The sequence below is a fragment of the Ursus americanus genome, chromosome 1 (assembly GCF_024610735.1).
Source record: "Ursus americanus isolate L20-20 chromosome 1, mUrsAme1.1.p, whole genome shotgun sequence".
In the NCBI taxonomy this organism is placed as follows: domain Eukaryota; kingdom Metazoa; phylum Chordata; class Mammalia; order Carnivora; family Ursidae; genus Ursus; species Ursus americanus.
This window is the reverse complement of record NC_142127.1, coordinates 47,350,614-47,372,299: the sequence shown is the minus strand read 5'-3', so window position 1 is coordinate 47,372,299 and position 21,686 is coordinate 47,350,614. Positions and strand designations below refer to the sequence as shown.

The 21,686-nt window shown below is 40.1% G+C and overlaps 1 protein-coding gene and 1 pseudogene across 1 annotated transcript in view; both read left to right on the top strand.

Moving 5' to 3' along the window:
* Window positions 1–2,330: 2,330 nt before the first annotated feature.
* ABCB11 (ATP binding cassette subfamily B member 11) overlaps window positions 2,331–21,686 on the top strand; it is a 77,901-nt gene continuing 58,545 nt past the window's right edge. Inside the window, exons 1-5 of the mRNA XM_087861239.1 lie at window positions 2,331–2,435; window positions 9,158–9,260; window positions 11,302–11,323; window positions 13,764–13,815; window positions 14,822–15,060. Coding sequence (XP_087717365.1) covers window positions 9,185–9,260; window positions 11,302–11,323; window positions 13,764–13,815; window positions 14,822–15,060 — 389 coding nt within the window. The 5' untranslated portion in view covers window positions 2,331–2,435; window positions 9,158–9,184. The remainder of the gene's footprint in view (window positions 2,436–9,157; window positions 9,261–11,301; window positions 11,324–13,763; window positions 13,816–14,821; window positions 15,061–21,686) is intronic.
* LOC123783113 (ATP synthase F(0) complex subunit k, mitochondrial pseudogene) lies at window positions 9,519–11,134 on the top strand (annotated as a pseudogene).

Below are 21,686 nucleotides of genomic sequence, written 5' to 3'. Positions count from 1 at the left end.
CTCCTCACCTCACAAACACACATTCACACATAACACACACTCCCCATCATAGTCCTTTCCTCTAATGTTTTTCTCCATAGCATTTATCACCATCTGCACATATGTTGTGCTTGTTGTTTACTATCTACCTCTCTCCCTACCCACACCAGAATGTAGGATTCCTGAGGGCAGGAATTCTCATCAGTTTTGCTCATACTGTATCCCAGAGGTTAGAATAGTATTTGGCACACAGTAAGCACTCAAAAAGTGTTTCAGTTGATGTTTTAACTGGAGGACAGCAGGCCCCACAGCCCTACCTGTTTTTAGACCATAAACCATAAAGAAAGCTCACCTACTGCTGAAACAAAATAGGAATGATTAACTTAGCATTCATCCTGTCCTGGCAGGTCCAGGGGGCGTTGAAGGAGCAGAGGGAGACGTTATTAAACCTCCAAGGGGCTCAGGACAGGTCATTGCTCTGTCCTTAGTTTTTGCATCTACAAGATAAGGTGCTTGAACAAAAATATCTGCACTATTGTTTCTAGCTCTAGAACTCTCTCTTTTTTTAATCTTCCTGCACATCTACACGTCACACCAAGGGAAGGCTTAGGACACTAGGACCAGTGAGAAGCTCCTCTTCATCCTGTGGCTGTTATCAACAATTTCACCATAACAAAGGTCACAAAATTCTACTGAATTCAAGGCTATAATTCCACAGCTGAGCTGTCTTTTTGGTTTTGTGTAGAGCAAATTTCTTTGTCCTGGGTCCTAACTGTTGCCAAATCCAATATTACTACATTTGTGTTGCCTCAGAAGTCAACCTGTTCCAGGGCTTCTCAAACAAGTTCAGACAGGGGAACATCTTAGAAAGCTTTCTTATATTTGCTGACCTTGATACATGGAAATTTTAACATATACATATAATAACATACAAAATTTGGGGCTAAATTTTAAGCCATTGTATATATGGATTTCAGTAGAGACAAATAGTAGTGGATGCCAAATTTTTAAAAAGATTTTTAATTTTTTAAAATTAAAATTAAAAAGATTTTAATATTTATTTGAGAGAGAGAGAACAAGAGAGAGAGAAAGGGGGGAGGGGCAGAAGGAGAAGGAGAAGCAGACTCCCTGCGGAGCACGGAGCTGGAAGTGGGGCTCAATCCCAGGACCCTGGGATCATGACCTGAGCTGAAGGCAGCTGCTTAACTGACTGAGCCACCCGGGTGCCCTGTGGATGCTGAATTTTGAAGTTTATGGCTGAAAAAATTTGAGTTGAGAAAATTTGATCTTATTACTTGATCTTCTTTTCTGTAAACTGAGAAGCACTGGCCCATCACCTGCATTTTCGAGCCTGAGGTGGAAGGTTAGCGAGGAGTGGTCATAGGCTCTACACCTTGGTAGTAAAACCTGGGGTGGGTTATGTAAACTCTCTGTGCTTCAGTTCCCTCAGCTCTACAATGGCGATGAAGATGACAGCGCCTAACTCCTATGGTTATTGAGAAACCCAAATACGGGGGTACAAATAAAACTCGTCAGCTGAGCCGGGTACCCAACAAGGGCTTGAGCGACCTTGGCTATTATTATTCACCGCTGAAGGCCAGAGTGAGGCGCACTTAGGAAAGGATGAGCTCAGGCAGGGAGAGAGAAAAATAAGAGCGTTTGAGAAAATGGAAGAATGAACAAGAAGGGAGAGGAACAGACCTGGAGGGCACAAAGCCGTTGGAGAAGCTATAGGTGTTTATTTGACTTGGATTTCTATTCATTTAAACCTTAAAAAAAAATCATTGATCTCTCCTTACACAAGGCTTCCTGCGGTGGGCAGAGCCCGAGGTCGTTGACTGTGGAGGCCGGGGTGCAAGGGTCATGTGAGCTCCCAGAGTTGGGAGCAAAAGGCTGTTTCAGGTGTTCTTCCAGGTTATCTATCTCCGTGCAGCGCCGGGGCTGGGGCGGGACGGTCAGAGGCCTGCAACGTCAGGATTTTCCCAGTCATCTTTCAAGTTGAGGGGGCAAGTTTCAAGGCCTTTTGTTTTCGGTCTTCCTATGTTTTAAAGTGACTTCTGAAGACCAAGGGCCTAAGAAAAGGTGGGGTGGAGGGAGGCCGAATCACAGCGCTCTTGCAGGGTGGGGGCAGAGGGGGCGCCAGGGTCGGTGGCTCCTTTCAAGGGAACCTGCACTTTCCAAAGCCTGTTGGCGCCCTCAGACGGCTTCCCAAGCACACTGGGTGTTCGGGGTTATCGTCTCCAGTGTCAACCTTTCCTCAGAGGTCACTGAACTGTGCTTCGGCTGGCCTTCGGGGCTTTGACCTGTCAGCAAATAGATAATGTTTTCAAAAAAGCTTGAATTCTGTTCAGTGTTTTATAATGATGAAAACTGAAGGTGGAAACGGTTGTAAAACCCTCTGACTGTCCACGGTGGCGTGTCTCGTTTCTCCGGCTTCCTCAAGTTCACGCTCGCAGGTGAGTGACTTCTGCTGTCTACGGCACCCGCAAGGCCATGTCCTCTAGCTTCTACTTGGTGGGGTGCTGTGTTTCTGATTCACTAAAGGCGGTCTTCTTGTCATGCCATGAACAACGCGCTCATGCTTGGGTAGGAACTGGCAGAACACCGATAGTTCATAATACGATGTGCAGTTCCGATGGCTCTTGTCACTGTCTCATGTCTAGCAATACTACTTTATGCATCAGCTCTCTCGTGTGTGTGTGTGTGTGTGTGTGTGGTGTATGGGGTGTGTGGCACAGATGGGTGCCCAAAGTAAAAATGCTAGTGAATTTTTAAACCTTGGCTTTATGAAAGCACAATACCGTTCGCACAGATAACCACAAATCCCATCCCAGACAGCTGGTGCTGGTTTAACAGAGAATTACACCGGCTTTCTCTTGTCTCCAACACCATGCTCCTTTCCTCATTCTCCCGGTTCGCAATAATTTAGATACTAAAAAATAGGAGCTCTGGATGCATGGCTAGAGGGGGAAAAGTCGGATTCTAGAGTCTCCTTTCCCTTTTTAGGTTTCCCGAGCTAGTAGAAATTACCTGTTGCTGATGATTTGAACACATAGATCAAATATCATTCACATACAAGACTGGGAATAAAGTGTGGTATTTCCAAGCGTTTTGAGGGAAGGCTAGCTCACTAGACATATTAGAGACAACTTAAAATGACTGCACCCCAAACTCTTAATATTGGGATCTAATACTGGTTATCATTAAACTTGTAAAATATTAACTTATTTACAGACTTTTGTTTAATAGAAGTTCTTTCTGTGTGCAGCCACACCACCCCCCCACCTCAGCCCACATACCCCCTACCCCTCCAGACTTGGGTGCCCTCCTCCTCTGCTCTTGATTGTAAGCCCCTTGAATAATTTGTGTGTCCTCCTACTAAGAGTAATGGTGACAAATATTTGCTGATGAATGCTGGAAATAGATTAGGAAGTAATGTAGGAAAACAAAAAAACCAACCCTGTTCACTCCATGGTTTTAAAAGACACTGAAATTGCTAAAAAATTAAAAAGAAAAAAAATGCCCGAGTTCCATTGCAAGAACCAAGTGTTAAGAGTTGTGTGTTGCTTTGAGCAGATGGGGGAACTACGTGTGTAGAGACCAAGAAAAGCTGGGAGTAACGCTACCTTAAACTCTTTTGTTTGAGAGTCATTCTTTAGTCCTCTATTTCATTTCTTTCTCTCGTCCATCAGCTGCAGCTCTCGGGGCTAAAGGGGCCTCAGTTTTGTCCCATCCTCTCCTATCTTCCACACTGTTGACACACACCATCACGCCACAACCCGCTTATCTGCAAGGCAGTTTTCTTCTATTTTTCTTGCTTCTTAGCATAAACTAGTATTTCTTTTCTCCTTTTAATGATCCTTGGGAGAAACAAATCATTGGCTGGGTTTAATAATATCAAAAGTGCGCTACCTACATTTCTACGTGTCAGCAGTGAAAGATACTTTAAGGGCTTAAAAAAATCAGAATTTGTGGCGTAAGAGGTGACTTTCAAATTCAAGAGGAGCAGGAGCAGTTCTGCTTTTCTCTCCGAGCAGCCCAGGGAAGGGGAGCGTGTGGTGCTGGCGGCCCTGAGAGCGTTTATGGAAGGAACGGCCTCACAAAGAGAAAAGCCCCGGGGAATCTTCACAGTGTGCTGTGGGGCGGGCTGAAGCCACTCCACTCCTGAGCCTGGCCTTGTACCCCTCGCTATGCCTCCGGCTCCTCACTGGCTGTTACACCATTTACATCGTCCTTATTATCTTGGCCTGGACGCAGAAAACCCTCACCTCTCCCTCCTGAATTCAGCTGATGCAAGATCAACATGTTTCAAAGATAGAATTTGGGAGAAAATGATATGGAAAGCAGAACAAATCTCCTCAGAGATAATTGAAAATCTGATAGAGTAGAGAAGTGACAAGAGCCTGAAGTGACAGGAGCCTGGACACCGATGGCTTGGCTGTGGGGCACCTCAAACCAATTTGTTTTAGTCACCTCAGGCCTATCTGTCCGGGTGCGAGACGAACTGTGTGGCCTGTGCCCTGCTGAACGAGGGTGCCTGCTGCCTGGCCTGGCAGAATGTTTGTCCTTCCCAACCAGATTTTCTAGTCCCTCTGGGTGTGGGCTCTCAAGTTCCAAGCCTTATCAGAGGGTTGGCTTTTTTAACAAGTATAAAAATGATCAAGTCTTTATCTTGCCTAAAAGTCTTTACTAGCTCCCTTGCCATTGGGATAAGGTCCCAAGTCCTCAGCGTTAAAGATGAGGCCCCGAGGAATCCAGCAGCCAGATCCTTCAGAGATGTCCATCCACTTTCCCTCACACTCACTGGACGTTCTTCCATCCTGGAGCAATGTGCTCTCTCTTGGTCTGGGCCTATTCATGTGCTTTTCCCTGCCTGGGATGCTTTTCTCTCTCCTGTTTCCTTGGCTAACTCACCCGCATCTCCTATGTCCCATGTTTAAAATGCGCTGCCTCCAAAGCCTCCCCCAGCTGTTTAGACAGGGGCAGGGCCTCTGTTCAAGGGTCTTGGAGATGTCCGTGCTTCCCTTCACCCACAATCACCATGCTTGTCATTTCTTATGTGGCACCTGTCTTCCCTGCCACATTGTAAGTTCCACAAGGACAGGGCAGGTTGGAGGGCTGGTGTTCCATACGATTTTTAGGTTGGGTAAATCAAGCAGTATTTCTCCCCAGGCACCAGGCTGCCCTGAACTGACCTCATAATGCAGGAGTCAGCAAACATTTTCTGCCGAAGGCTAGAAAGTAAATGGTTTACGCATTGGTGGGTGGGTGGGGGGATATAAGTATAGTCTCTGTCACAGCTACTCAACTCCTCCATTATAGCACAAGAACAGCCAAAGACAAAATTAAAACTAATGGACATGATTGTGTTCCAATAAAGCTTTATTTACAAAAACAGGCAGTGGGCTGAACGGTCCTATTATAGTTGTATCTTCAGCCTGGAAGGATTCCAGTTCTGGGAGAACTATTTTCACCCCTGACCTGTTTCTTTTCTCTCTTCCTTCTTTCTTCCCTTCCTTCCTTCCTTCCTTCCTTCCTTCCTTCCTTCCTCTTTCTTTCTTTCTTTCTTTCTTTCTTTCTTTCTTTCTTTCTTTCTTTCTTTCTTTCTTTCTTTCTTTCTTTCTTTCTTTCTTCTTTCTTTTCTCTTTTTCAGTTCTCCTGCAGCATCAATAGCCAGACTGGTGTCTTAAAGTCACACTTAGCAGTCTTGATGTAATGGTCCATGGTGGGCACTGACATTTTGTGTTCTTTGGACTTTTGGTTTGTCCCTGACATGGCTTATAGAACTGCATCATAGGGGCGCCCCGCATCGGGTGGGGATCGAGCCCCACATCAGGTTCCTCGGCTAGGAGCCTGCTTCTTCCTCTTCCACTCCCTCTGCTTGTGTTCCCTCTCTCACTGGCTGTCTCTGTCAAATAAATAAATAAAATCTTTAAAAAAAAAAAAAGAACTTCATCTCATCTGGTTTTGACAGCTTCAAGCCCCCCATAGCACTGCTTATTTATCCCCTTTCTGAGGTTTGTCAGTGTTCTAGGTTCTGCCAGGCAACCCATCCAGATGTTACACTCTGTCTTCTCTCTCTTCTCCCCAGCAGTGGTTTTCCAGACTATTGTTGCTAGTGTTCTAAAGTAGAATTATCTGTGAAGTGTCCCAGTAAAGGTCAGGAGACTGTCCTCCAAGTTGATAAGATTACACATCTTATCAAAGAAAAGAAAACTTCAACCCTGGAGAGTTAAACAGAAGTACAGACAGTCTGCACATAGACCACATGCCATTTAGCAGAGAGGGACAGTGGTGCTGGCGTGGACAATTAAAAATGCTTGGGGGTTCCACAATTAAGCAGCCAAAGTCTGCCAGCCAGTGCTTAGAAATCTTGATTTCTCACTTTCAACTGCCGGATTTACTAAGTGTATTGGAAGACCATCTTCCTGGAAGACTTGAAAATTAATCTGCTTCCAAAGAGATTTTTTGGAGGTTCAATCATTTACTTTATGAAAAGGCAGAGTGAAAGGGAAGTAACATGGTACATTATTTTCAATTCTGAATTCTTTTGTGAGGCTAAAGTAAAATGTTGTTATTGTAAATTGTTAGGAAACCTTAATGAAAGCTTCCTGCAATGTGTGATATGCAAGAACCCTTCACATGCTTTAGGAAGCTCAAGAACAGAGTTGATGGCTTGGGTAGTATAGACAACAGCTGGGAGAGTAGAATTAGATGACATTACGCCTGCTGATATTGATGGGAAAATAATGTGACAAAACACCATAGCACGCTTACATCGTGGTACACCAGGTGCGAAGGAGACGTACTCACGCGACCCTGTGAAACAAACCTGTTTATCACTGAAAACTAGATTCCCACTATGTTCCCAGGGTCCCAGAAACTATCAGAGATGCTCTCCAGCATCTGCTGTGTTTTCCAGAATCTCATCTAATAAAAAGGGAACTAACCAGTGGAAGAAAACATGGTCTAATGATATACCAGAATTTCATTCTACGCTTATAATGATATGAGGCAATTCAGCTAACATCCAATTCTGGAAACATCGCCTTTCCTGGAAAATATCGTAAGCAAGGCTTTTGAGTATTCATTCTAGTAATTTTGGTATCTCGTTGCACTTCCCCAGACTTAGCGCTATAAAGTTGCCACTGCCTTTACGGATGCCTGCAAGTCAGAAACGTTTTCAACACCGTGGCCTTCAAAGGCCTCACTGCCATTTCTGAGCTGCGCAGAGATAAGGGAACGAGCCTTAATTTCTGGCTGACCGCCAACTGAAGAGCCAAGAACTAGCAGCTCTGACGTCCAAGGGCAGGAAAGGATGGATTTCCCAGCTAAAGTAAAAAAGCAAACTCATCCTTTCCTGACTTCAAAAAAATTAATTTTTTACTCAGATGTATTTGACATATAGGTTTAAGGCATACAACTTGTTGCTGCGATGCATTCATATATGGTCATATGATCGCCACCGTAGCTTTAGCTAACACTTCTATCATGTCACATGCTTATCATTTCTTTTTTGTGGTAAGAACATTTAAGATACAGCCTCTTAGCAATTTTGAAGCATTCAATACGGTATTGTTGACTATAATCGCTATGCTGTGCATTAGATCTCCAGAACTTACTCATCTTCTAGTTGCAAGTGTGTGCCCTTTAACATCTCCCCAATCCCTCCACTCCTCACCCTCTGATAACCACCATGCTACTGTTTCTATGAGTTTAGCTTTTTTAGATCCCACATATAGGGGATATCATATAATATTTGTCTTTCTCTGTCTGGCTTATCTCATTAAACGTAATGCCCTCAAGATCCATCCATGCTGTCACAAATGGCAGGATTTCCTTCTTTCTTATGGCTGAATAATATTCCATTGTATATATGTGTGTATTTATGTGTGTATATATATACACACATATATAATTTTTTATATATTCTATATATGTGTGTATATCTACATATATATATGCCACATCTTTTTTATCCATTCATCCGTTGATGGGCGCTTAGGTTGTTTCTGTATCTTGGCTATCGTGAATTATGCTGCAATAAACACAGGAGTGCAGCTATCTCTTCCATATCCTATTTTAATTTCCTTTGGGTATATACTCAGAAGTGGGATTGCTGGATCATATGATAGCTGTATTTTTAATTTCTTTTTTTAAAAATATTTTATTTATTTGAGAGAGAAAGAGAAGGAAAGAAAAAGAGAGAGAGAGCATGAGCAGGGGCAGAGGGACAAGGAGGGGAGAAGTAGACTCCCTGCTGAGTAGGGAGCCCAACACGGGGCTCTATCCCAGGACCCCAAGATCATGACCTGAGCTAAAGGCAGACGCTTAACGACTGAGGCACTCAGGCGCCCTAGATATTAAATCTTTGCCAGTATTTCAGTTAATGGTTTTAGTATTCATTGCTGATCATTACCCAAAATCTATTCATTGAAGTTGCAGATAATTATTTCTCTAACTGTATGGGATTTTAGAAATCAGTAATGGATATTGATTTTTATTGAATACTTTTTCTGCATCTATCAAAATGATCAAAATTTTTCATTAAACAATCATTGCATTCCTGGGATCAACATTGCTCATTATATTTTGTTCATGAACTGTTGAATTATACTTAATGTATTTAACAATTTTAAATCTATTTTCAAAAAGTAATTATAATTCTATTTTTTTATTATAACATTCTTGTTTTTTTTGATGTTAAGGTTCTACTTGTTTTATAAAATGAGTGGGTAGCTCTTTCCCTAGTCCACACTGGGCTCACCATATCCTCGATCTAGGAGTTGCATTTACAAAGGAGCACTGCAGGCTACCCACCAGTGTCAGGTGTTGGCGTTCCAGACACTGACCCGGGAATGTCACCAGTTGGTTGTATAGCTCTAGTGGTTTTTATTTGTACTCGTGGAAGGAAGGAAGGAAGGATAGACGAGCAGAAAGGACAAATAAATAAAAAGTATCCATTCATCAACTAGAGAAAGGCATTATCAATGGTTTGGCTTTATCTTTCCTAATAATTAGACTCTTTCGTGAAGTTACTGACTAAGAAATCTGCTCTTTAGTGAGGATTGAAATTGTTAGTGAAAGTTATTTCTTGTACCAAACTGTTCTTTCATTTGACTGTTTGTTCAAAGAGGAGAAAAGAAATAATTGCAACAACGATTATTTTATTTTATAGGGTTATTGCCTGCAGATTGCAATCACCATGTCTGACTCAGTAATTCTTCGCAGTGTAAAGAAATTTGGAGAGGACAATTATGGTTTTGAGTCAGACAGATTCTGTAAGTGGCCTTTTTCTCTTACTGTCTCTTATACAAAAAGAGGTTGGAGCAAAAGTGAACAAGCTAGTGAACTTCCAAGGGGCAGAGGAAGACCAACAATAATATGGAGAACCATTACTGGATGTATTTCTTACCCACAAATGGATTGTTCTCTCCAGAATCCATGTAATGGAATGTTTGAAAACGCATGAAGTGTGGGTGAATGCGGGCTGGCTGCATACAAGGAAGGACACAGCCAACAGAATTTATACATTTTGCAAGACTGAAATCATGGCAGGGCCAGAAATTGATGCCCAATTCCATTTCACTGATATCAAAACATATTTCAACTCTTATACTCTCACAGGTAGAATGAATTGTGTCCTGGCCACATATGGAGGCATTGCTTTGATGCCTTAGACTTATACTTGGTCTTATAGTTCAAGTTAAGGTCTAAAAAAGCACCAGCTGTGAAAGCAGCATAAAGGGATTTTAAACTGTACCTCACCTGTTAAGTTCCCATGCCTGGAGAAGCTAATGTCAGCTCATTATGTGATACTCGATCTGTACAATAAATTAAGAACCTGGGGGAAAAATGCACAAAGTGTGGGTGAATAAAGTATCACATCCATAAATATCTCTTTCCTAGTAGAGTAGGGTTGTTCCAGCATTGTTTATTATTATTGCCTTTATCCATCTATTGTTATAATTGATTATAGTAGTAATTATTTAGTGAGAAACTACCAAGATTATGCTGGCCAGAATGAGATAATGGGAAAGAGGACCCACAACATTAGTACCTAACGTCTAGGGAGCACAAATGATTCCAAGCAATTATTATTATTATCATTGTTGTTATTTTTTAAAAGATTTATTTACTTATTTGAGGGAGAGAGAGAGAAAGAGAGTGCCTGAGCAGAGGGAGGGGCGGAGGGCGAGGCAGAGGGAAAGCATAGGGGAAGCAGACTCCCCGCTGACTGCTGAGGGGGAGCCCAAATGAGGGGGCTTCATCTCAGGACACTGAAATTATGAGCTGAGCCAAAACCAAGAGTCGGACGCTTAACCGATTGAGTCACCCAGGTGCCCTGTAATTTTTCGTTTTTTAAACAAATCTTATGGTTTTACAACTTACAGAAGAAGAAAATGAGACTTGAATAAGCCGGTGATGGGTATTAAGGAGGGCACATATTGCATGGTGTACTGGGTGTTATACGCAAATAATGAATCATGGAACACTGCATCAAAAACTTGGGATGTACTATATGGTGACTAACATAACATAATAAAAAATTATTATTAAAAAAAAATAAAACCTGGCAAAGTTTACATGACCAATAATTGATGGAGCTATCATCCTAATCCGGTTCTGATTCCTAAATCCAAGATGTTAATCTCTATCTATACTATAATGCCTCTTTACTCTTACTTAAATCAAATTAATTAAAATGCCAGGGAATCAGGATATGCTGTCCCATGGCGGTGGTTGACATTAGCACCCTGAAATTCCTTTCCTTGTTGCTTCCCTACACCCATGACCCTGCACCTCCACTTTCACTTCCTACCCTCTATTTGCTCTGACCTAGGCTGGGGAAAATCATAGCCAGCTTAATCCTATGGCTTCTCCTGGCATGGGAGTGTCAACATCATCTTATTGTCTAGTTAATTTGTAGCCTAAATTATAAACAGATAAATTCTGATGTTTCCAAGGAACCAAACAATAAATATTCATTTTACTTGGTAGCTCATAAAATTAGATTTTCTTCAGCTAATTTAAAAATGTTGGTCTCCAGTTGACATTCAGAAAATACAAATATCTCATATCCTGTAAAAATATCAAAAAATGTAGGCAAGACAACAATTCTGAACCTGACAGGGTGTCTTCTTGTGTAATATGAGAGAGAGAGAGAGAATGAAAAAAAGGAGAAAAAGGCAAATAGTCATTTTGCAATGTTCCACGGATAAAGCTAATTTATGGGAATGTTTGCCTGGAGCAAAATTGTTAATGACTGTGTTGTTGTGTCATTATCATTAACTGCTTTGTGCATTGTTTTTATCCTGACAGATAACAATGATAAGAATTCAAGGTAAGTGACTATTTCAACAATACATCATCTTTTCTAGAATAACTTCCTAATATTCCTTTCAAAGGCACAAAGCAGAGATAATATTTTCATGCATATTGTACTTCCTATAAAATGGCATAGGTAATCCATTCCTTTTCTCTCTAAAACATTGCTGTAATTTGATTTCAAAAACCTTTTGAAATATTCCTTCTGTGTTAGGTCCAAATCTCCCCTCTGTATCCAGCAACACCACAGAATTTCTAACCTAAATGGGCAGAGGAATGATTTTATGAGCACAGGGGAGATCCCTAAACCTCAAATTCTTCCCACAGACAAGTAGTAGAAGCCTAAAATTTAATTATTAGATATTTCTCTTTAGTTTAAGAGTTTAAATTCTCGTATAAAAAATGTCAGTCAATCATACATTGGTATAAGAATAGGATTAGACAGAGTCTGACTTAGAAGACAGAAGGCAGGCACCAGGCAAGTTCCTGAAAAAGAGGCGATAGAAAGGCAGATGTTGAAGTTATATAGGAAATTCTAAGTAATTTGCAGTAGAAAGGGATGTTGGATATGGTAACATTAGTTTTAGACTAGGAGTGCTAGGGTCAGCTGGGCCTAGAAGAACTACACTTTTCTCTCTGGGTAGAAAAAAGATGAAAATGGGTGTAGGTGTAGGTGAATGGCAATGAGAGAATGAACAGGAAGGTTGAGTGAATTCTTCAGTTTTTAGAGGAGGTGAATCTGTCTTCTGATATATATAGTAATGTACAATGAGAAGAACATGGCGAAAGCTTGAGAAAGCTGTGGAGGGACATGGAATAATCTGGACAGATAAAGTACAGTGCTGTAGATTGAGCTAAGACTGGAGGCCATACTCATTCATTCATTCTTTCATTCATTTCACAAATATTAATTAAGTGCCTACCAGGTATCAGACACTATTACAAGTGCTTAGGATACAGAAAAGAACAAAATGGACCAAAATATCTGTCCTTGAGGAGTTTACATTTTAGTGAGGGTGACATAATAAGCACCATAAATAAATACAATATATAGCATGGTAGCTAGGAAAAATCTATCACTTTCTTTCTGAGAAAAAAACAAACAAACATGGAATGGAGATGTGGAATGCTGTGGGAAGAAAGTTGACATTCTAAAGGCTTTGGCCAGGGAAGGTCCCATTAAGAAGGTGACTTATGAGAGGAAGTCTGAAGGAGATGAGGGGTTGGCCGTGCAGGTATCTGAAGAAAGAGCCTTCTGGTGAGAGGAAACAGCAAGTGCAAATGGTCAGAAGTGAGAATAAATTTGATATGAACAAAGGTCAGCAAAGAGGCCAAGTGACTCGTGTGCTGAGAACTGGAGTGCAGTAGGAAGAGACGAGGTCAGAGAGCCAATTGGCCAGACCATGGAGGGCCTTGGGCATCTCAGCAAGGACTTGGGATTCTTCTCTGAGCTGGAGGGGAAGCTTAGGGCAGCAGACGGCAGGCATGGCATGTGTTGGCATCAGTTCACATGGTGGAGAGGTTGTCTCCAGCAGGCCCCACAGCCTGGCTTCAGGAGGAGAGGGGCAAACAGCTGCATGGATGCAGAGATGCAGTTTCCAAAGATGGAGGTGGGGAAAGAGATTAAGGATGATGGTAAGTAAGAATGTAGTCCAGTGACTGGTGTGGGATCTGGGATGCATGGGGAAGGAAGCACCATCTTGATGGGGTCTTAACAATTGTAAACTAATGAGGATTTTAGGGACTACAGATCTCAACTGAGATGACAAATAGGTGTAGAAGGAGGAAGTGGCAAAACAGAATGCGTAGGCGGTCCCAGAATGCCGATGGAGTAGAGTAGTTTCTGGCGAAAGAAATGTCCAGGGTGTATCCATGAATGGATGACTCAGGTGAAGTAGAGATCCCTGGAGTTGAGAAGGTCAAAGGTGGGTTAGATACAATTTTATGAGTAATGATATGAGTAAGAAATACTAAGGAAATACAATTTTATGGGAAGTATGGGAGTTTTTAAAACTTTTCCATCATATCAATATTATTTAATGTAGTTGTAAAATTTTTAAGGGCTAGAAGGAAGCTTTAAATCAGCTAATCCAAACACCTTAACTTATATTACAAGGAAATGTAAATAGAAACAGGTTGAGGGTCAGGGCTGAGGTCCAATAGTTTTATGTTAGTATAACTGGGAGTACAGAGCACTTTTTAGTTTCTTTCAATACTTCTCTGAAAAACTTCCCTGAATCTCTGCTGAACATGAGATATAGCTATACTGAAATCTCTGGAAGACGTAAATCTGAAAAACAAGAGCTTGTTTTTAGGATGCCAGGTTTGGCAAGAATTTTTCAGTCAGTAGGGAATTTATTTCTTGCTAGAGGATGACTCATAAAATCATTACCTAGGGAGAATTTCTCTTTGTTTTGGAAAGGATGGTCTATAAATCCATATGTTTTTCTCCTCAGGTTACAAGATGAGAGGAAAGGTGACAGCAGTCAAGTTGGCTTCTTTCAATTGGTAATAAAACTGTGCTGTTTTTTGACATAAATTTTGCAACTGTGAATTGTTCAGATCATGGAGGGAGTGTTAAATCTTAAGTCACTGGCAGGTGTTTAAGTACAGTGTTCACTTTTTCAGTCATAAACTTTGTCTATGTAATAACATGCTAAATGGCAATTAGATATGTTGGTAATTAAACACATAAATCCTGGGGCACCTGGTGTCTCAGTCAGTTAAGAATCCAACTCTTGATTTCAGCTCAGATTGTGATCTCAGGGTTGTGAGATCGAGCCCTGTGTTGGGCTCCATGCTGGGTGTGGAGCCTGCTTAAGATTCTCTCTCTCCCTCTATTCCTCTCTATTCTCTCTCTCTCTCCCCCTGCCTCTAAATTAAAAAATAAGCAAATAAATAAACAAAATAATATTAAACACATAAATCCTACCTGGTAGATCAGAAAAGGGTCTTGGAAAATAATCACTAAGCCCATAATTATTTTCGTAAGGAAAATCAACACAGTAATCATATCATGTATATTTATCCTTATGATATATCTTTGGAAATTCCATAGTGTTGTGTTTTCCCCAAATTTTCACAAGGTAGAGGCATTTCTAGGCACTAATAGGCACTCTTGTTTGTCAAAATCCGTTCTGGGATACAATTTATGCTCTTGTTGAATGCTTCACACAGTATTTCTACACGGCAACGGCATCAATGCCAGTGACCACTTCCCACTGAAACTGTGAATCGATGGCTAAGAACTGAAGTCAGTTCTCGAGGTAAAGAGAATGAATTCAGAGACTAGGAAAGAAATAACATAAACAATGTAAGAGTCTAGTGTTTTAGATAATTGATATACCACTTACTTTGATATAATTAGTGAAAACTCTACTGTTCAATTAAGATGATTCCCATAAAATTTGGTGCCGAATGCTATTTATCAGAGCCTAGTAACTAAAATTAAATAGTCCTCGTACTTCTCCTGCTTTTCACCCATAGATGATCTCTGAATCCTTTGTTTTTCAAGTTTCGATTTTCTTCAACGACTGACATTTGGCTGATGTTTGTGGGAAGTTTATGTGCGTTTCTCCATGGACTATCCCATCCAGGCGTGCTGCTCATTTTTGGCACAATGACAGATGTTTTTATTGACTACGACACTGAAATACAAGAACTCAAGATCCCTGGGAAAGCATGTGTAAACAACACTATTGTATGGATCAACAGCTCCCTTAACCAGAATGTGACAAATGGAACGCGGTGTGGGTAGGCTGCTATTTTTTTTTTACTTGTTTTGCTTGTATATTAAATTGTAATTCAAAATGTGTAAATGGGATTTTATTAGCTGAACTGGAGTGATATCCAACACAGATATTAACCCATATTTCTACAAATTACTCCGCCCTGAGGTTCTTCCTATCTTACCAGGTTTTTAAATCCTAACAAAAAAACAGAATTGGAAATTACCCACTAAATGTGTCACCCAGATGTAAGCACTTGGTAGACTATAGGCTTGAGGATGAACACTACCGGTATATTAGGAAGGTAAGCCATGGATTTTACTTGAGTCTTTGTCATATCTCATGTCTTACATGGAAGACTTCTTTTACTTCCTTAACTCCGTTCTGTTTCTTAGCTCCTATGGCTGTGGCTAATGGTCCACTTGATCTTCAGCCTTCTTTCTAGAATGGGAAATTCATTAGTGGGCTACAGCACTTGGAGTCGGGCCGCTGGTCTCAGTAGTTGAGCTTCTATGGAAGAGTGGTGTGGCACCATAAACAGAAAGGAGCCCTGCAGTATTAGCCAGAACCCACCGGGCTACTATTCATTTCGTGATAAGCCCAGCAGGCTGCCTTGTAATCAGTGAGTCGGTAGTGTTCACGGTGCTGACTCACCGTCACAGCACGAACTTTGCAGTCGGCCTCACACTGCCTCAGGGCCAGAACAAACTCATTTGCATGTACGAACCCACACACTCAGGTTCAAGAGCCAAGGGCAGGGCACATCCTGACTGGAAAGATGCTTGGAATAGCTCCCCTAGGCAAATTTATATTTTTCACCTTCATTTAAAAATCTTTCTACGTATTTCATTTAGATTTTGAACAAATCCTCCTAAACCACTGATAGTGTTCCATAATATTATCTACAGTTAGGGTCTTTCATTCATTCACTCATTTAACCAAAAGTTTTTGAACAGCAACTACATACCGGGAACTTGTGTAAACCTCAAGGATAACAATGGTTCTCTTGAATCATGGTCCTTACCTTCATGGCATTTAGGTCTAGTCAGTAAAATCATCATTAAATCAAAGACCATTCAAATAAATATGTAGTTACAGCTGGTTAGAACTTGACAGGAAAATACAGGACAATATATAATATGCTGAATTACCCTTTAAAAAATAATAGGCCTACTCATTAGAAATAAATATCCTAATGTCTAAATATATATATATTTCTTTTCTAAATTTGGAAGTAAGATTCTGAACAGTTTGTATAAAAGAGTTACTGTTGTCAGTGACAGTCTTTTCAATCTTTCTTTTATGTTGGAGGACAAAAATGAATTGCTTCTTACAGAGTAGTTCAACTACAAAAGGTAATGTTAATTACTTCCCCCTTTGGAAAAAAATGCATTCAGACTTATGTATGATGTAAATTGACCCAAATCATTAATAACATTTATGAAGGCAAAATTTTCTAGGGAAAATTCCTGAAGGTACAGCCTGTTATGCCTTAAAATTTGGTAATAAATGTTAGAGGGGCCAAAACTTGAGACATATCCATGATAACGAGTGCTCATAAATATTTATTAGATTATTTAAAGAATGACTCTACCATTAACATCTGTATCACTAACATCCAATAGAAAAGAATTTACTGTGGCTACCCATTACTCACTATTTATTCTTACTAGATAATATACTTGAAGGTGAGCAGATAATAAAAAGCAAATAGGAGCTTTCAGAAGCTCATTGGCTTTTGCTGAATTCAAATGATACAGAGCATGTAAATGGATATTAGTCCTTTTATAAAATTTCATATGGGTATCTGGAATTGTTGGACCACATCTTTCTCAGACCTTTTCTTTACCAGGAACTCCTTTGATGAGTTAAGTACTTTAATTGTGAATTATTATGGTCTCTGATATGACTACTGTTGTACTTCTGGGTAAATGTTTGTTTAGCTTTTATGTAATTAAGATCACTGTGACAATGGACTTGGGTGAGACAGAAGAGAAGGGAGTGGACATTTTCCTACCTGTAAGTAGTTAACAAGCCTCCAGAATTACTCAGCTCTTTTGCAATTTTTTTTCCTTGGAAAAAGTATGTCATTAAAACAATTTCTCCACCTATTATAATAGGTATATTAGTCTTGGACAAGGCTATTCCATGATTTTATCAACATAAGCATGTAAGCATGCATGTGTAATGGTAGGAGCTGGTTTTTCTCTTCCATTTCACTGGTTGGTTTCTATACATCAGTTGTAATCCATTGGATGGAATTTTTAGGCAAAGCCTTCCAAACGGGTCTCAGTGCATAATGCTGAAAAGTATTATAGAACGTCAAGCCTCCGGATTAGTTTATCAGAATTCGTTTGCTCTGAGTAGTCAAATAATAAGGCAAAAGAATGAAAGATGACTGAAGGGGAAGTCCAAAGAGTCCAAATACCACAGTGCAGCTTCTTTTTATTTTCTTTTATCCAACTGAAGTGTAAAAATTCAAATGGAAGCCACAAAGTCTTGTGATTTAATTGTGGAAGTGACATACCATAATTTCTGCCATTTTCTATTGGTCACACAACCAACCCTGGTACAGTCTGGGAAGGGACTATACAACAGTGTGAATACCAGGAGACAAGAATGATTAGAGGCTCTTTAGAGGCTGACTACTGTGGCCATTGAAAAGTTTGATTCCTCATTTCCCCCACATGTGAATGCATCAAAGTAGAAATCAGCCTGTTTTTTCTCTTGGATTTCGGTCTGTTTTCTTCTCAACGTACAGTTAGCGTATGCATTCAAGCACTATGTTGAAGTTAGACACTATAAAACAATACACTTTTTAAAACAGCTTTATTGAGACACAATTCACATACCATGAAATTTACCAACTTATGGTGTACAATTCAATGGTTTTTAGTATCTCACGGAGTTGTGCACCCATCACTATGATCAATTTTAGAACATTTTTATTACTACAAGAAGAAACCCCATACCCCTTAGCTATCACTCTCCAATTCCCCATTCCCCCCTCAGCCCTAGACAACCACTAATCTACTTTCTGGCTCTGCAGATTTGCCTATTCTGGACATTTCAAACAAATGGAATCCCACAATATATGGTCCTTTGTGACTGGCTTCTTTAACTTAACATAATGTTTTCCAGGTTCATCATGTTGTAGCATGAATTAGGACAGCCTGGCATGTGTCCATCCTGGAGAGTGTTCATGTGCACTTGAGGGGAATATGTGTTTTGCTATTATTGGATAGGATGTTCAAAAGATGTCTGTTAGGTCTAATTCATGTATGGTGTTATTCAGGCCTTCGATTCCTAGTTGTTCTATCCAATACTGAAAGTATGGAGGTGCAATCTCAATTATTATTGAACCGTCTATTTTTACCCTTGAATCTGTCACACTTTGCTTCATGTGTTTGGGGGCTCTGTTTTTAGATGTGTATATGTTTAAAATTGCTATGATCTCGAAAGATTGACCCTTCTATCATTACAAAATGCTATTTATTTCTAGTAAAAATTTTTAAAAGTTTATTTTGTTTTATATTAGTACAGCCACTCCTGGTTTGTTATGGTTGCTCTTTGCCATGACACATCTTTTTTCCATACTACTTTCTTTTTTTTTTTTTAAGATTTTATTTATTTATTTTTGTGAGAGAGAGAGTGAGCATGAGTGGGGAGGAGAGGCAGAGGGAGAAGCAGACTCCCTGCTGAGCAGGGAGCCCGCCGCGGGACTCGATCCCAGGACCTGGATCTCATGACCTAAGTGGAAGGCAGATGCTTAACCATCTGAGCCACCCATGCATCCTCCATATTACTTTCAACTTGTTCATATTTTTGCTTCTAAGATATGTCTCCTGTAGACAGCTGACAGTTGGAGCTTTTTTTTTTTTAATTTATCCAGTCTGACAACCTCTGTCTTTTGATTGGATTATTTAATCCATTACTTATAAAAACAACCTACCTAAGAGTCTAAAAAAGTGGATAAGAGAAAGTTAGAGATCTCAGGCCCCAAATAATGACATGGTTGTGAGTTCCTTGGGTTTTCTTTGGACCTCACATGTACTAGATTGGGTGTTGGGAAAGCTGCAACCTAGAAATACCAATAAGCACAAACCACAAAAGACCCAATAAAATTCTGCTCTCTCTAGATAATAGACCACAAAGAGGCAGCCTGAAAGAAGAATTTCAGACAATAACTATTCTATTCAAGCCAACACCACAGAACAAAACAGAACACACATAACCTTACTCTTACCCATGCCAGCAAAGGTTGAGTTGGGTCCTAGACTTCCCTCTTTGCCAGGTATCAGTGAGCCCCTGTGGTGTCCCTCCCCTACCCAACTCCTGTGGTGTCAGTGAAGACTATGTGGAGGCCGGAATCACCCCACTCTAATGAGAAAGCTCTCTCCCTACCTGCTTGGGTAGGATCAGAGAGTCAGGACCTTCATCACCACCACCATGGAAGAGAAAACCAAGACATTTTCAGATGACGGAAATGAAGAGAATTTATTGCCAGGTGACTTAGCTAAAAGAATGGCTAAAGGAAGTTAATCAAAGTAGAAATCAATAACAGAGAGATGATGGAACCCTCCCCCCCAAATTCTTGGGAATCAGACAATAAACTTCTAAATAATCCATAGGTTAAAAATGAACTCTCAAAAGAAAAAGTTTTAAAAATTGAAGTAAATGAAAAGGAAAACAGAAAATGTAAAAATCTGTAGGACACAGCTCAAACAAGGCTGAGAGGAAAATTTATAGCACTAAACGTATACATTACAAAAGAGGAAACATCTCAAATTAAACATCTAAGCTTCCAACTCAAGAACCTAGAAAAATAGCAAAGTAAGTCCACAGAAAACGTATGAGAGGATAAAATAAAGATAAAACAAACAAATACAGGAAATCAATGAAATACACCATGACCAAGTAGATGGCTGTCTCTATCAAATAAATAAATAAAATCTTAAAAAAATAAATAAATAAAATAAAATTTCAATATCCATCCATAATAAAAACTCTTAAAAAAATTAGGAACGGAAAAAAAATTTTTTTTTAAAGATTTTATTTATTTATTTGACAGAGATAGAGACAGCCAGCGAGAGAGGGAACACAAGCAGGGGGAGTGGGAGAGGAAGAAGCAGGCTCCCAGCGGAGGAGCCTGATGTGGGGCTCGATCCCAGAACGCTGGGATCACGCCCTGAGCCAAAGGCAGACGCTTAACAACTGAGCCACCCAGGCACCCCCGGAAAGAAATTTCTTAAACTTAAAAAAGGACATCTACAAAAAAGTCCTATGGTTAACATCATACTTAAAAGCAGAAGATTGAATATTTTCTCCCTAAGACTGGAAACAAGGCACTTTGATTTTATGGTGCATTTATTTTTCATAAAAAGCAAGATAAGAATCCACATATCTTAATAATTTGTAAAATATATCTTACCTTTCCCCTCTAATTGTCATCTTTCTGCCCTCTTCTCTTTCCAGCAAATGAGCCAGGGGAATCTTAATTTAGCCAAGTAGATGCGTGTCAATTTTGCTCTTAAAAAGAAAGGCGCCCATTTGGTGAGACAAATCACCCGCACGCTTTAAAGAATCCTTCTAGGATTTTATAACTACAAGAAAATTTTTCACCAGATGATAAAAAATTTGATGTGCAGTCAAAGGAGCCAAGCCAGGCTGCTCTTTTCTTCCTATCAGTTTTTCTGATGGGTTTGCCCTGTTGTTCGAGAAATATTCTCAAGTAGTTTCTAAAACCCTAATAACTTCTTATCCCCAAAAATGAGTTAACCGTTCATCTCTGGGGTGCCTCAGGAGTGAACAGAATCATAAACTACACATGTCCTTATCCACAGTACTCAGCAGTGATATAATTCTCCTGAAGTTTGCCCCAGTAAATTCTGGAGCTGTGTCAGTGGTCAGTACTTTCAATCTGAGTAGGTCTGTTTATAACTGGCAGCTGCGTCTTTCATGGCAGCCATTTTATCGCCTCTGCTTAGAGCGCGTTCAGGAGGAATGCACCACAGGAAACCTAAGTAAAACTTTTTGACAAATACTCCTAGTTCTCTGTTTCTGGACACCCAAGTTTCTTTCACAATGAAAAATTTCACAGAAAACTAAGAGTATGGCCTCATTTACACATTAGAAGTCTTTTTCTTCATTATGCATCCTACACAGAGATCCTTAACTTTTGTGAGAACCTCTGATTGTGGATACTTATTTGTAAGTTTTCTATGTCTTGTTCTTTCTTGGGGTTCTCTTAAACCATCATAAAAGACCAGGAATGTGGTGAACAGACATATTAGCTGTTTTGGAGACTCTCCCTCCAAAGAGCGATTGACCGAGGCAATTATTTCCCTTCCTTATAAGTATTTTAAAAGTCAAAGCCAAATAAAGAAACATTTATTGAGGTATCCTGTCTGCTCTGTGTAAGGTACTGTACAAGGCTTTGGGCAGCGTGAGCAAGCAGCTTAAATTAAGCCCTTGCCCTCAAGTGGTTTGCAATCTAGCCAAACAAACATAAATCTATTCGGTATAAATATATTCAATGAAGATATTGAATAATAGTGCAAGATGTCAATAAAATCTGGCATGGAATAATAGTTTGTTTTGAATTAAAGAAATTATACTTCAACACTTGGTCCAAGTTTGGTAGAGGGAGAG